At 35.4% G+C, this 16,338-nt stretch overlaps 1 protein-coding gene across 1 annotated transcript in view; it reads left to right on the plus strand.

Moving 5' to 3' along the window:
- The window catches only part of LOC122537126, an 18,742-nt gene extending 3,122 nt beyond the window's left edge, over positions 1-15,620 (plus strand). Inside the window, exons 2-4 of the mRNA XM_043670101.1 lie at positions 5,256-5,397; positions 13,603-13,717; positions 14,680-15,620. Coding sequence (XP_043526036.1) covers positions 5,256-5,397; positions 13,603-13,717; positions 14,680-14,796 — 374 coding nt within the window. The 3' untranslated portion in view covers positions 14,797-15,620. The remainder of the gene's footprint in view (positions 1-5,255; positions 5,398-13,602; positions 13,718-14,679) is intronic.
- Positions 15,621-16,338: the final 718 nt, after the last annotated feature.

Below are 16,338 nucleotides of genomic sequence, written 5' to 3' on the forward strand. Positions count from 1 at the left end.
TTACTAGAGTTTGCTCTGTTTATAAAATTCATTATATCTCATAAACGAAGACAGATAGGACATATATTTTTATGACTTTTTTCCATTATTTTTAGGCGTACAATTAGCTCCCGAAGTGGAGCCCACAAGTTACGAAACACCCTGTTTATTTTTTTGGCTAATTGCGAAGCGAAATTTCAATTTGAACAACGCGATGACAATTTCTATTCCGATTGTTTCTTCGCTGTTCGCGCATTCTCACATATTTTACTGTAACGAGAAATTTTAAATCAGTGATATCTCGTAACAACATAAAGTAGAATATGGTAAAAATGTGACCACCATGTTCTTTGTTCCAGTCAGCAGAATTATTCGTATGGAATTTGAATTGCAATTTTTAAGCGTGCTACTGTAAAAACCTATTTTCAACACTTCGATGTAGAACTATGCGGTATAGAGCACTCGAAAAGCGTTTTCGTTGCTGCGGCTTGGCAAATAAAAAGTTACGTCGAACCTGGTCAAAGCGTCGAATTTATTTCGATTTTTCCCCTCTTTTTTTATTTCCATGTTTCATCTTCGAAAAAAAGTTGCAGTTTTTTTTCTTTTTTTTTTTTTGCCGCACACGGATACCGTTGTCTCTCGTTTCGTTCGCGATTACAACAATATCGCGCGGACACAATCTGCCTTGTGATTCAATGGATTTTGTTATTTTTTTCTTTTTTCTTCCTTTTTCCCCCAGTTGAATTCGCTAGGTAAAATTGAGTGAGTTTGAAAAACCTCGACGAACTTAGTAAAAACAAGCTTCCGATTATTGTGCTGGCGAGGGAATGAATTTTGTTTTCGAACGTTGCACGCGATCGACGATGTTTCTTGTGGTTCTGAATAAATTTGATTGAAGTGATTGACACAGTCGCGTTTCTTCAAAGGGAGTTCTAATATCACGAGAATTTTAAAATTTTCTCAGAAAGCAAATACATATTTCTTTGTTGGTTTACAAATTTTACATTTTTTTTTTTTTTTTTTTTTTTTAATTAAATCTTTTTCTTTTTTTTTTTTTTTTTTTTTACATAGCGTGATACAGGACAGAAAAGAAATAATAATGGTAGATTTCTCGTAATTTATTAAACTCATAAAGCCAGCTTTTGCTGCTCGAAACCGGGTATTACACCTACTTACGTGGGTTTAGAGAACTAAATTAATTAGCTCTTTAACCGCGTAGACAGGGTAACTTTTCATTCCTTGTATAAGGCAGATTTTCAATCTGAAATAAGGCCGGAGTGTAGTATAAATTCGTATAAATTTCGTTTCTTGAACGCTGAAGTGAATTAAATGGGCATTGTCACCACAATGCTCGTGTTTTGTATAATACCAGCAGCTTTGCATTAATTTTCGTTTACCAACAGCGTGAAATATTCAAATATTTTGCTTCGATACTGATTTGTTAATCAATTCGAATTCTACTAATTTTTAAAAAAGGAATTGATAATTCATCTTCGTGAAATTCACACAAGTACATGGCGTTCGTTAACACTAGGAATTGTTGAAATAATGTTTTTAAAATAATTTATTGTAATTTTAGAATTTTAGTATTTTACATAAATTATCATTAAATTAAGAAGTAATGTTGATCAAATCACGACGTAAATTATCAATTTACGTAAAATCTAAAATTGTTTTGTACTTCGATTTCTTTTGAGTTCGATCTTTATCCGTCAGTAATCTTTCAATAATTTTAACATCGATCCAGGACTTGGCTGGATTAATCAGAAAAATTAATCTCGTTATTATTACTCTCTTCGACGAATGACTTATACATTCGAGTATCTCCTGTCTTTTCACACATAATTTAACGCCTCTTAAAACTAATCTATACGTTGCTTTAAAAACGATTCGCCTTTGTTCACTCTTGTTTTCATAATTCACCTAAATCTAAATTCTACGCACGCGTGCACACTCACTATCGCAGACAAATCACTATCAAAATTAGAAAGTTTGTCTATTCAAACACGAAACTAGCTCACGACAATTAGCCCGTAATTGACAATTTGCTAGCGTGTACGCACAGGCCACACACAAATACAAACGCACACATACACACACACACACAGAGAAACACAGAAACGTAGCTGCCGGTTTCCCAAGCAAAAGCAAAGGAAACGGATTCACTGGCCGCTGTTGCTCGCGAACGATGCACGAATTGAAACACGCTAAACACTGTTCCAGTTCTCCCATGGGGGCCATGGAACGGCGTTATTGAGTCGAGTGGTCATTGAGCTGCGTTGTCCCGTGCGGCCTGCTGATCTGCTGCACTGCTATCTCGAAATCGGTTACGCGATTAGCGCCTCGTTAAGAGCAATACCGGCGTACGCGACTCGTAACGAGCCCGATTATCGAACGTCCAGCCATCGAGTTTATTCGACAGTAGCCCGGTGTTCAAGCCTCCTCCGCCTCCCCGTCATTTCACGTAATTATCATCCTTGTTAGTTAACACCAGAACGCGAAGATGTTTACGCAACTAAAAAGACGTAAAATATTCTGCTATATCGTTATATCGGCTGTATTTACAATTTAAATGAGAGGTAGATAAATTTGTGCAATCACTGTGAAGATCGATGTTAAATTTTGACGAAAGAATTTGTACCATATTTCCAGCAATTGTAAAAAAAAAAAAATCTGAAATCCGCCGTATTTGATGAGATAGTTTCAGTGTTGGATAGAAATTTGCTTTATCTACGAAACAATTTCTTTCGTATATGATTATCTTTTGTATCCTTTTTTTATTTATGAATATATTTTAATAATATTATTGAAAAATATAGATAATGGACATAATATATATTATATCCATTATTTACACTTTTATACCTTAAAATTTCATCCCTTAAATACGTAAAGTACAGTCTGTTAATTTAACTTGACAGGTTCTAGTCTGTTGTGTAGAAGCTTGATAGATATTATAATAATGGATTATAATGAATTTCAATAGAGGAGAGTACAAAATTCTAGAGTATTTTAAACGCAAGTAAATCCTAATTTTGGTATTAGTTTCCCTTATCATCGCTTCGTTCATCATCATCATCATCATCATCATCATCACAAGTGTATAAATGGGATCGTTATGTAGCGTTTTCACAATAACAGATTATTGTGCTTCGATTAATATCACGTACCGATCGATATTCAATACAATCATTCTTATCAATTGATCACTTGTGAAGTAAGATCGTAATAGCTATTACTAATTATCAAAGACAGCCACGATTAAACCTAAATCGTTGTGTATTCTTTGAACCTTGATTTCTACGAATTCTATGAATATCATTTCACCTCGAGCATTTCATATCCGTGAAATATTATCACGTCGTGTCGCATTGTAACATTAATACGTTCACGGCGCAAGTATTCGCGAGGCAATTGCGAATCGATCCACCGATTTATTAAACGTCTGATGATGCACGCTTGCGGTTAATATGTATTAGTGAGCCGAGAGTTTAATTGGCCGTCGAAACAGATCGAAAAGAAAAAAAGAAGAAGAAGAAGCACACACGAATAAGCAAAACAGAACCACCTTTCTGCAACACCTGCAACCAACAAATCACCACCCAACATCTGCTACATGAATGCAGAAAATACCGAAACATAGGAAGTAAATATGGATTAAATCAAAACATCCCCCTAATCTGCTAGAAACAACAAAAAAAAAAACGTTATCAACTACCTAAAGGAGACCCAACTACTAGACCAGATATAAAGAGAAAGTTCCAGCACGTCGCTAAAGACCTCGTAGTCGATGCGACTCTAAACTCCCATATAAAAAAAAAAAAAGAAGAAAAAAAGAAAGGCAACGAGCCAATCGACGAAAAATCGATACGGAGAAAGGTAACCGTGTTCAGGTTTTTCGCAGTTCGCCCCGTGGGTCAATATTGATCATCGACTTCAGAAACGTTGGCCTGTTCGATTTATACCCCTCTCTGATGCTTCGGCCCTTGTTATTAATGTTATTATGTTTATTCAAGTTTTCACTCGACGTACCCTCTGCGGCGAGAGGGGGGAGCTCGCGGGAATGTGTAGCGTTACCGCTGGAAAATTAATAACACGTCGACGTATTGGAATTGTTTACGGAAATAACACTGAAGACAAAGAGACTTCATTGCACGTATATGGCCCGGTAATTATTCGTGCGTGCGAATTGTTCGGATACGTCCGCTCGGTATGAAAACGTTCATCGAGTCTTAATTTTGTTCTCTAATCACCTGCCGTTTCCGGTGATAAACGATTGCTTTTCGAGACCAGGGTTGATAACAACAACTGTTGGTTTTGACTTTAGGTACTTTCAATGGGTGATTACATTTTCAAATCGGTGTAGGGAATGCTTTGTGTTAATTTAACTTCAACGTGTGGGGACGTGTAAAATTTACGTTTTTGTACGTCGTTATAATTGTCTTTTATACGACTCAATCCGTAAAAATAAATAAACAAATATTTGCACACATGTTATTCCTATTCTATTATACAGGGCGTACGCGTTAAGTCTTGCCACCAGTTTTTAGGCAATTAATTTATCCGATAGTGCAATTAGAAAATGTTTCAGACAAAATTCTTTTAGCATTTAGTGGGCTACGTGTTCCCATATTCTTAAATCTCAAAAAATGTTTTTTTACGCAAAAACGTCGAGGTCGTCTTGAGTTAAAAAGCATTTTTTGAAATTTAAAAATATGGAAACGCGTAGCCCAGCGGATGCTAAAAAAATTTTCTTTGAAACATTTTTTAATTGCACTGTCGGAAATGCTTAAAAACTGGTGACGAAACTTAACGCGTACACCCTGTATATTAAACGTATCGTACTTGTAAACGCGTCGTTCTTCTGTTCGAAAATTTAAAATAGTAGTAAATAACGGTAACATTTAACGTCGTGTATATTTAATAGCAGAAATCCATGCCACTTCATTTCCAAATGAAATACCTAATTTCATAGAATTCTACTTAGTACAAATTCGAGTCGTTGTAAGAAAATCCCCCCCACCGTATAACGTTTATTTAATAAAATCTCCGCTAGAATCTTTTTCCGCGGGACGTTAATTTTGAGCAAATTAAAATTCCACAAGGGCTTGAGGCGAAAAACAATTTTACGAAATTGCGCTCTGTTAACTGTACTCTGATTGCGTTGCCATCGTTTCGCGAAAGTTCATTATCCTCATTCTAATTTTCGAGTTTTTCCATCGCGGAGCTGAGTGAGACTGTGCACTCTGTCCGTTTCTTCTTCTTCCTCTTTGCAGAATTTCTACGACACGCGCCGTGCATGCAGAAGGTGCAGCCAGAGTACGAGCTCTGCTACAAAAAGTATCAGAAAACCACCCAGGAAATCGAAATGAGAAATCACACGGCGAACTTGAACGGATCCCTCAAGCTGCTCTGCTGGTAAGTAAGAATATTATAATCTCTCAGGGCGTCTCGTTTAACTTGTTCAAACGGGTAGTTCGCAATTTAACATCCCTGTGCGCGGGGAAATGTGGTGAAAGTACAGAGGGTCAAGAATCTCTCGTAGAACGCATGCAAACGAATATTAATTCAATTCCTCCGGAGATGATGAAATACGAATTTAATGGAGATTTTTGCTTTTTTTTTTTGAAACATATTTGTTTCGTTTTTTTTTTTTTTTCGGGGGAAAAAATTATGGTAGAAAAGTAACAATGACAATGATGGTAAATCATGTACAATAAAAAAAAGTACTAGCAGTGATAGAATAAAGTGAAGGAATTATATTTAAATAAATTGAAATAAATTGAAATATTTAACGACAGTTTGCTGTAGCTAATTTAACGATTGAATTGAATTAAAGAGGAATTTTAATTGAATCGAATGTATATAAATAATTTGCAATTTTCGCATGTGAATAAATGCGAAGATAGCGTAGAATTTTCGATGATTAGTTAATTCAATTCCTCCGGAGATGATGAAATATGAATTTAATGGAGATTTAATAGAGGTTTTTTGCTTTTTTTGAACATATTTGTCTTTTTTTTTTTTTTTTTTCGGGGAAAAAAATTATGATAGAAAAGTAACAATGACAATGATGGTAAATCATGTACAATAAAAAAAAGTACTAGCAATGATAGAATAAAGTGAAGGAATTTTTATTAATAAATTGAAATATTTAACGACAGTTTGCTGTAGCTAATTTAACGATTGAAATGAATTAAAGAGGAATTTTAATTGAATTGAATGTATATAAATAATTTGTAATTTTCTCATTTGAATAAATGCGAAGATAGCGTAGAATTTTTGATGATTCGTAAAAGGCTGGATAAAAACCAACTGAAGACGATGTTTGAGGAAAGTTACGAGAAATTTAAATGAAGTTTTTTTCCCACAAAATCACGCTACACCTTCGTGGTCTCTGTGACCATGTTTGCATTGATGGACGTATTTATTTATCTTTTGTTTCTTTATTCTCTCATCATCATATGCATTCAGTCGCAAAAGTTTATTAACATTCAACGATATTTTCTTCGCACGCTTGTTTGAATAACGCAATTCATGCAATATTTTCCATTAGTAGCGCTCGAACGATAGAGAAGTAGCCAAACGATTTCAAATGATTTGAAACTTTAGAATTTTAGAACGCAAGAAAATAATTTCACGTAGTTGATAGCTTCATTGTTAGTTTCATCGTCAGTTTCATATTTAATATTAATGTATTATAATTGCGTACGTGGTAGAATAAAGCTTGCAAACCTGTTTGCTTTTTGTTAATGTCTGATCTGCATCCACCATGAAATTGGATCATTGTCGTTACAAACGTGTTTCGTCGTTTCGGCAACAATACTACGACGACCATGGTTGAATGATTTTTCACGTCGCGACTTTTTTTTTTTTTTCAATTCAAATGAACGCGAAAAGAGAGATTTTAAAATGAGAGCGCACACTAATTTTCATTTTCCTCTGTCTCTGATATGCGTCAAAGGAATATTTAATTTTCAATTCTTGATCGTCAATTATTATTCGCACGAGTCGAGTTTCCTGTGTAATACGGCGTGCACTTGCGTAAACACGTAGAGAGAATTTAATTAAAATTTTCTTTTCAATCCAAGTCGTAGAAGAATCTGTTGCCACGTTAAATGTACTTCGAGAGGAATTTTCTGAGAATTCTGTAAAGAGAAATGAAAATTTCGCGAGAGCAGGCTCCTCAAGAATTTCGCAAAAAATTACTAAAAAAAGAACTGAAAGAGAAATTTTAAGAGACTTTGATTAATTTTCAAATATTCAGAATATAATGTTGCTTTGAAACATAAAATTATCAATCAGGAATCAAAGGTATACGACAGAAATGGCTTGAAAGCATTCCCTTTGAACGAGTTACATTGTTAGGCACGTTAAACGCAATAAGACGCGTGTAAAAAAAAAAAATTTAACGTTAAAAGAGCATGCGCGGTGGAGGATGCAATTGAATTTACACGATAAGAGTATTAAGAGTAAAGAGCGCTCGTGTTCACATGCGGCGGGATGTGTTTGAAATCCTTTTTTCCTCTCGTATGCTCAGCCTTTCACCATCCTCGCTCTGCTCGCTCTCTCCTCGCTCTCTCCTCTTCGCCATCGTTCTCTTTTCGCTTTACGCCTACCATTTTTTCCCATTTTTTCTCTCTCTCTTTCTGTTTTCTTCCGACTGTTCGCGACTGTTTCTATCTCTTTTCCCTCCGTTTCACTATGTTGTCTCGTTTTTTACTTTCCTTTTTGTTCCCCTCCTCTTCGTTCAACTTTTGCATTTTCATATTCTCTCTTGTGGCTACTATTTTTGTGGTTTGTTGTTCCCTTTTTTCTGAATTTTCATCTCCTTCTTTGTCGTTTTGTAAACGTTTCATTTTCTTCTTCTCCTTCTTCTTTTATCTTTTTTGGCATTTGATCGCGTTTCACTTCCTTCCCTTTTTCGTTTGTGTATAATTGCACATCTTTGTTTTTCCTTTTTTATTTCGATAAACACGAATACTGTTGAATTTTTATCGGCATCAATCTCCTGTGTTTCATTTCGTTGCATTCTATTCTCGCACTCTATTATTTTTACGTTTGATTTTTTTCTTCCTTCGTTTTCATTCTCTTCTACAAATGCACATCATTCTTGTTCTTTTATCTTTTTCATTTTGATTTACACGTTTTGCTAAAAATTATTCCAATTTTCATTTCTCTCAATTTATATGTACAATGGTTTTATTATTCTTTTTTCCTCGATTTCAATTTTTTCTTACTTGTAACTCCTTAGTTTAATTCTTAATTCTTCTTCGTCTAATTTCAAATTATAGCTCACTTTGATCACAACTTGAAAGCACCCGGAGAATAATTATTAGAATTTTTCATACCCCGTTAACAGTATCTCTGATCCTCTGTTTTAATGTATATAATTAAATTCTGTCTCATTATTTTCTATTACCCTTTATCATTCTTTCTCCCTTCAATTTTTAATTTTTCCCCATTTAAAATCATACTGTAACTTGATATTAGTATTATAATTTGAAATTAAGAGAAGAAGAATTATTGCAATTTTTCCACTCTCGTTGCAACATTGATTCACTTTTTCATTATTTCCTGTGGTTTTATCATTCTTTTCTCCTCCGTTTCAATTCTCTTCCATTCGTAGATCAGACTTCAATTTTTAATTCTCCTGCTCTTGCTGCAGCAAGTCTGACCCTTTCATTTTAATTTATATGTACCCCGCTTCATTATTCTCCTTCTTGCCCCATTAAAATTTCCCCTCACTTGCGAAATCGGATTTTAATTTTTAATTCTTCTTCGTCTGATTCCAAGTTGCAACCCACTTTGGTTTTACAACGTCCCACCCCTTTCCTAGCCCATTTTCTGTTTCATTTGTTCCATTTTCTCTTCGATTCTCTTTCCCATTCTTCTTCCGCTCTTTCTCCGGCTGTCGCTCACTCTCGTTGCCTCTTCCTCTTTTTGTCAACCCTCTCCGACTTCTTCGAGCGCGGGTGATGCACAATTTCAAAAGCTGCAACAGACCGTGGCGGAGATAAGCTAATGACATTACGTTCTATGTACAGGCATCAGCGTGAATGAAAAGCTTCCTCCCTCGCGTCGTGTTTACACGGCTTCGCCGGGAAAAAAGAGAGACAGAGAGAGAGAGAGAGAGAAAGAGAGGAAAAAGATATAAACGTGATGAAAAGATAGTAGCGTAACTACTGTGCGAGAACATATCGAACGTTGCGTATTATTCTCTTCCCTCCTTCTTTTTTCGTTCATTGCACTTCGTTTTCCCTTTTTTCGTTTTCCTCATCGCGAACAGTAAAGAGAAGAATTATTTTAATCGCTATCTGTTGTTGGACTTTCTGCATTCTGTGTTAGTCTCGCTCGAGTTGTTTTCTTTTTCTTTTTTCTTTTTTTTTTTTTCAGAAAATTTATCAATTTTTAGAAAGATAAGAAAGATAAATATCTGTATCTATTTTCCTATCATTAGAAAATTTGCTAAGTTCGAGGGATTTTTATTACTTGAAATAAATTGCATTTTCTTTGCTAGAATATAATTTAATATTAATTAATATAATTTAATATAATATAGAATATTAATATAATATCAATATATAATAATAATACAGAATTAATATAATATTAATGTAATTTAGAATTGTATTTGAAACTATATTTTTCTATCGTTGGACTAACAATAAGTGTGAGGAAATTTTTATTACTTAGGATCGCATTTTCGAAAACACATTTTTCTATTGTTAGGAAATTCATCAAGTTCGAACAAAATAAGAGACATTTATTACTATCAATAATCATGTTTGAAATTATATTTTATCCACCTTAATAAAAAAAAATTATTATTAATATGTGTGACTTCTTCGTTTGATTAATTCAAAGATTTTCTTAAAGTACTACATTTATCTATAAAAGCTTTTTCTTTTCCTCACAGGAGACAAAATATTCGATGATCGCAAGTTTAATTTAATCTCCCTCTTGCTTCTTCTTTCTTTCAATGCATTTTTAATTTTTCTTTCGTATTCTACTGGATGTTTTGTTCATCGTCGTGAAAAATTTCTGCGTTAAAATTTTTATTATTAAAATGAAACAATGAGGCACGATTTTTAATAATGCTCATTTCTTTTTATATCGCGAGAGAGCTTTAATTTCATTGAGTTGATGCGTGAATTAATCATGACTTTTTTTCCTCTCTCTCTTTTTTTTTTTTTTTTTTTTTTTTTTATGAGAATCGAATAGTCACGTTTGAAATAACTGACTATGCAATAACTGTGCGTCTCATCTATATGTATATTGAAATGAATTATCTCGATAAAATATAAATTTACGTTAGACTTTTTTTTTTTAGTATTGCGAGAATAATTAAAAATGTTGTGACAAATTGAAAGGTTGAATGGATAAATTTTAAACAAGAGAAAGAGAATTGTCGTGTTTCGAGTTACAAATGTTTCGAACGAAAGTATCGAAGTTCAATACTTAATTTCGTACGTTCTATTAAAATGTAGATAACAGAAGTACAAGAATTGAAGTAACAAATAAAATTCACATTTTTGCGAAATAAACTTTCGCTCGGAGATTTTGAAAACCAAAAAACATTTGCAGTCGAACAATCGAGACGCGTCATCGACGAAGAAATATTTTCCGCTGAGAGGGATGAGGGGAATCTTGACGCGAAAATAAAGGAACAATGAGCCCGAGATATTCCCGTGTGAAAACTTTCTTCCGTATTAGTTTCGGAAACAATGAAATCGAGAAGCTGGTTCAATCCGTTACGTTTTGATAAACGACGGGGAGCGTCTAGTATTTCGAAACTCCGATGGGAAGTTTTATTCCAAAGTGATGGCGGGTGTTACGCGTGTTTTATTTTGACGTCGATTTATAGCGCCGCGGACATGTATCACGCTAAATCGCGCGTAAATCCATCTCCGAATCAGTTTTTAGTCTCTTATTTATCTCTTGCGTATAAAACTTTCCTCTCCCTAAATTTCGAACTTTCATAAAAAGTTAGATTTGTTATCTCTTTCTTTCCGTCTCTCGCATTAAAATCAGAAATAACGACTCCGGGTGGGGGAAAAACATTCGACGAACCAGCGGTGGAAATTGTACAAATATGTTTAATTAAAATCCGCACACGCTTCCGTGAATTTTTTTCCGTCGATGATATTTTCGCATGAGATAATTTCCACCGCATTATAGGTTTCACGCATGAACGTTCTCTCTTGCACTGTCGAAAATTGGGAGTGGCTGTTTCTGTTCCCGTCGGTACGCGTCGGCGATACAATGGATTTGTAATATCCTGATAAATAGTTTCAATTCGAAATAAATTAATTCACGTTCGCAGGGTGATTCTGTGCGGAATAAATATAAATTTTTATTTATACACCGCGCCGAGGGAAATGTTAAACGTGGAAAATATTTCGTTTCGAGGATCGTGCACTTTTTTTTAAATTTAATTTAAAAGTTCTCTAATTCTTGTAAATTACGATAGAATAGTGGGACGTAGAGTAGTTGCTTTTTTGCTTAATTTTTGAAAAGCTGCGAATTTCTTTCATTGAAATTTATATTTTTATGAACGTTAGGAAATATTGAATAGATATTTGTTTCATCTACTATAAATAGAGCGATTATTGTTTCATTGTGGATATTTTACACATTTTATTATATTATGCACAATTTTCACGGTTTTGTACGTTTTAGAAAAAGATTTGCAGTTTCAAAATTCGGGAACCGAAATGATTTCGTATTTCAAAGGAATTTGGAACTTACTTTCTTTAAATTCTTTGTTCGCCAGACAAGATTCCTATTAATAATTACTAATTCCCAAGCAAATTAAAATGAAAACCAATTGAAATTCATTTAATTTACATTTGAGCACGCTCAGTTTGTTTCATCATCAGGAGTCGGTGTCTCAACCGCGCGCGATGTGTTTCAATCGAGGTGCGTTTGTCGCACGGCGTGATATAATTTCGCGCGTTGCGTTTCGTTCTGCGTTTTCAGCCGGGAAATTGAAAGAAGAAATCGGCCGCGTTTGTGGGAAAGAAAACAGAGTGTCAAAGGCTCGGGGTCCACCTTTCGAGTTTTAATATCCGTGACGCTCGCGTGTGTCTTATCTTTGACGTTGTGCCGCGAGGATTCAATTTACCAAGTGCGTGCTCCATAAAATTATCCTTACTGTTAATGCCTTGACGTATCGTTGACTGCTCGAAATTCCAGCGTGTTTAATTGAATGCTGTTTCAATGAAACTTACCTCGAAATTCACTAACTCTTGAAATTTTAACGTTGCCGATAGACTGCGGAGTTTCAAATTTTTACGAACACGACTGAAGGAACGTAGTCGAAGCAAAAATTTGTTTTAACTATTTTATATATTATTTATTATATTTATTTACTATATATTTTATATATTATATTTATTATATTTATTTTATATATTTTATTATATTTATTATATTTATTATATTTATTTTATATATTTATTATATAATATATAATATTTAATAATAAATATAATAAATATATTATATTTTATTATATTTTATATATTTATTATATTATATTTTTATTTATTATATATATTTATTATATTTTATATTTGTTATATTTATTTATTATGTATTTTATATATTACAGAATCTTCTTTTATATAAAAGTTTTTAAAGTTTCCACAAATGCATAAAAATTCGCGGTTCAATTGTTACATATTCGACAACATAGTATACATTACAACGTTACAAGATTTTAGATCATAAATTACCTATTATCCGTATTTTTAATCATGTATTACGCGTTTCTTTCATTTTTATGTTATCGTATCATTGTATTTTATTTTTTTTTAATATTTATACATTTGATTTGAAATATGTCGAACATTATTTCTCTTCGAATATTATTCATTAAGATTGATTAGTTTTACCAATCTTTCTAGTTTCCAATTGTGTATCTACATTTTTTTTTAGTTAAAAATTTCAGTGGTTTATTATTTGATTTTATTTTACTGCAAGTGCACGATAATGAATCACATAATAAAGTACTCACCACTACATCAAGTGAAACTTTAGTTTACCACAAGGTAAATAATTCATATTGTTAATCCTTATAACAGCTGAAAGCCAACGTAACATATTTTAATAAACTGTCTCGTTTCCCGAAATTTTCAGCAGTGTCTCTTAACCTAAACCTAGCTTGAAATCCTGAATGAAAGCACAACTCGTTAAAAGACTCGAAGTCACGAATGAAAATTGAAGCGTTCAACGTCTCGCATATCGACGTCAGTTGACAAGAACGAACTATAATCAGTGATAAACTTGAATCAAATCATGAATGAAAAAGTAAAAGAAAATTCAACATACACATTAGAAGACTAACAATTAAATCGAGCGATAGACCACTTCCAAAGACCTAATTCCCGACGAGAAATTACCCATCGCGCAAAGTGAAAATTGAAGGAGACCTATATTCTCTCCCCTTATCCTGGAACCCTTTTGTCGAGATCGTTTTTCTCGCGGATGGGAACGTTTCAAATACACGCGCGCGGCTTTAACGTAGGAGGCATCCGGTGAAAAAAGAAGCCGAGCCACGGCTGTATGTTGCGCGGATACAATCGACAGGGCTAAAAGCGAGATATACGTCTGTTGCAGTGGGTTCAAGGAATTCTTGGAGTGCTCTCACCATACGATTCGCCGACAGTGTGGCGATGACACAGCTCAATTTGCAAAGGAGTTCCTTGACAGAATGTCGAGCTCGCTTCTCAGGGTAAATATTTGCCACTTTTGCCTCGAGAGAGAAAGAGAGAGAGAGAGAGAGACTGTTGTCACCACAATGAGGTTTGCGCGATGTCGCAGCTTTTGCTTAAAAATATGAATCTGCATAGCTTCCCGATGAAAAATACGCGGATACGCGTGTAATCGTTGTGGGAGACAGACGTTTCATCTCGATGCAAATTTTTATCAATTTTATCGGTCGATTTATTATTGAAACGTAATCAAATAGCACGGGCTGGATTTAGAATTTGTTGAGAAAGTTGGTAATTTAAGTTTTTGGCTATTAAACCCTCGGCCTTGGGTAACGATGCGATGGGATTAATTCTCGAACGACTGAGATTGGATCAATATTCTGATGTATACAAATACTTTAATATATACTTTATACTATATATAATATTATTATTATATTATAATTATAATATTATATACTCGTTATTATACTTCATATTGTACATAATACTTAATATTGTACATTTTATAGTTATGAAAGATAATTACATAATAGAGCATAAATTCTAACAATAAGTAATATATTTGAATAATTTAATTTTGATTTTTAACTTGATCTTCAAACTCGTGGAAAAGACTTGAAGACGTAAGATTTTCGCGAGTGCTTAAAATTCTCGAAATCTTCTATTTATTTAAAAACATTGTCTATTTTGTCAGAGAAAGACTTGCTCCGCAAAAAAATTTCTACGTTCTGTTCTGTTTCTCTCCAAAGCGCAAATTCAACTCGAACAATAAAAACAGATCAAGTTAAAAAAAATTAAGGTAGCATTTTTTCTCACTTTATCGCCGTGAAATGAAAAATTGATCCAATTCTCCACCAAGGCTAATATTTCAAATTTCTCAACGACTCTGTAGAAAAAAAGAGAGAGATAGAGAGAGAGAGAGAGAGAGAGAGAGAGAGAGAGAAAACTAACAGGTGGAACAATTTACGAATGATTTCAGGTGCACTGCGCCCCATACACGGAGGAGGTGTGCTCGATCGGAAGCGGCGCCAGCGTGTACAGGGTGCAGGCGTTGGCGTTGGTGGTGTTGGCGGTGCTCGCGAGGTACTTCACGTAAGCGATTAGGCGGCACTCGTAGCCGGAAAAAGGGGACGATTTTCGTGCATCACGAGCGTCGTGCTGAAACCGGGGCCCTCCGTTCATTCTCCGCTTCAGATTCGCCAGAATATTTTTTTATTTCCCGAACGAGCAACCAAGGAGAGATGAGAAGAAAGAGAGAGAGAAAAAGAGGCACGCGCACGCGAGCTCCAAGAAGCGTGAGGCTAGAGAGGAAATGCGAACGAGAGTGCGAAGAAGAAAAAGAGAAAAGAAAACAAAATAAAAGAAAGAAACGAAGAGAAGAGAGGGACTAAGGCAAGGAGAAGTTAAGAAAAAACTGTGGACACGAGACTGTGGAGGAGAGTTCTCTTGCACACGTTCTCCGCACACGAACTTCCTTGTCGCGTTTCTCTTTGACACCGACTACTACGGTCCATGGGAAACAGAGAGAAAGAGAGAGAGAGAGAGAGAGAGAGAGAGGGGCGGACGTGCCTTCGGACAGTGTGACGAGCTTAATCAAGCAATCAGAAGGCACGTGCGACGGGACGAACGTGATCTGTCGAACTGTCACTGCTGGTCTATTATCGGCTGGTGGTTCGATGTTCGAGGATCGATTAAACGCACGAGCTGAACCGACGGGGAGAGAGGAGGAAGAATATGAATGAAAGAAGATTGGGACGTGTCGTGTGGGTGGTGGTTACCTTTCGGTTACGTTTCAGCTTTTATTTCGTCAAGTAGCCGCTGTATATTCGAGCATTTGTCTGTAGCGAACGTGTATCAGCTACAGAGGGAACGGTCTCGCGTGTCGCGTGAAATGAGCAGAAATCACGTGATTTCCTCGTGCGAAGGAGGCATCGGAGACGAGAGGAGTATTTCTGAGAGATCATTCAAGGATATATACGTACGTTGAATTCTATTTTGATCTTCGTTACGGAGTAGCAGTGGTGGAAATGAGAGATACAGTCGTGACGCATGGAAGAGTGAATTCTTCGAGCATGTGGTCAATTGTTCAGAATACGTCTACGACGAGGACTCTGTTCTCGCGACAAGGAGATGAAAAAACCAATGTACCAATGAAAAAAGAGACAGGCATCCGTTTGGCCTAAAAAAACTAACTCTTTTAACTGGTCGACGTTTGCCACATTTGCTTCCGAAGCGTACATCTATCGGCTGTGGAATTAGCACAAGATCTTTCCAACGAATATTAGATGCGATTGATTCTCGCCACGGGAGGATCGGGAGAACCTCAATCCCAGTTTCCCGAGGTGCTCGATGGAACTGCGGGCTAATCGAGTGGAAACGTTGGAGCGCGAAGAAAGAAGCGCGATCCTTCGACCTGGCTTTCGTTTGAAGTCTGACGAGTTCGAGTGTGGTGTACGATTCGAGTTAACGGCGATCTTACCTTTGATTTTCTGCGGGCAACGAAGTGATTCGAGAGAAACCTCGCGCACTTGGTGTTTGACGACAAGATAACCAACGAACGTAAAAGACGCGATGGTAAATTGCAACGCGAGTTTCGCCCACGCAGAAAGGATAAGAAAGAGAGAGAGAGAGAGAGAGT

This window comes from Frieseomelitta varia, unplaced genomic scaffold (assembly GCF_011392965.1).
Source record: "Frieseomelitta varia isolate USP_RPSP 00005682 unplaced genomic scaffold, Fvar_1.2 scaffold_887, whole genome shotgun sequence".
In the NCBI taxonomy this organism is placed as follows: Eukaryota; Metazoa; Arthropoda; class Insecta; order Hymenoptera; family Apidae; genus Frieseomelitta; species Frieseomelitta varia.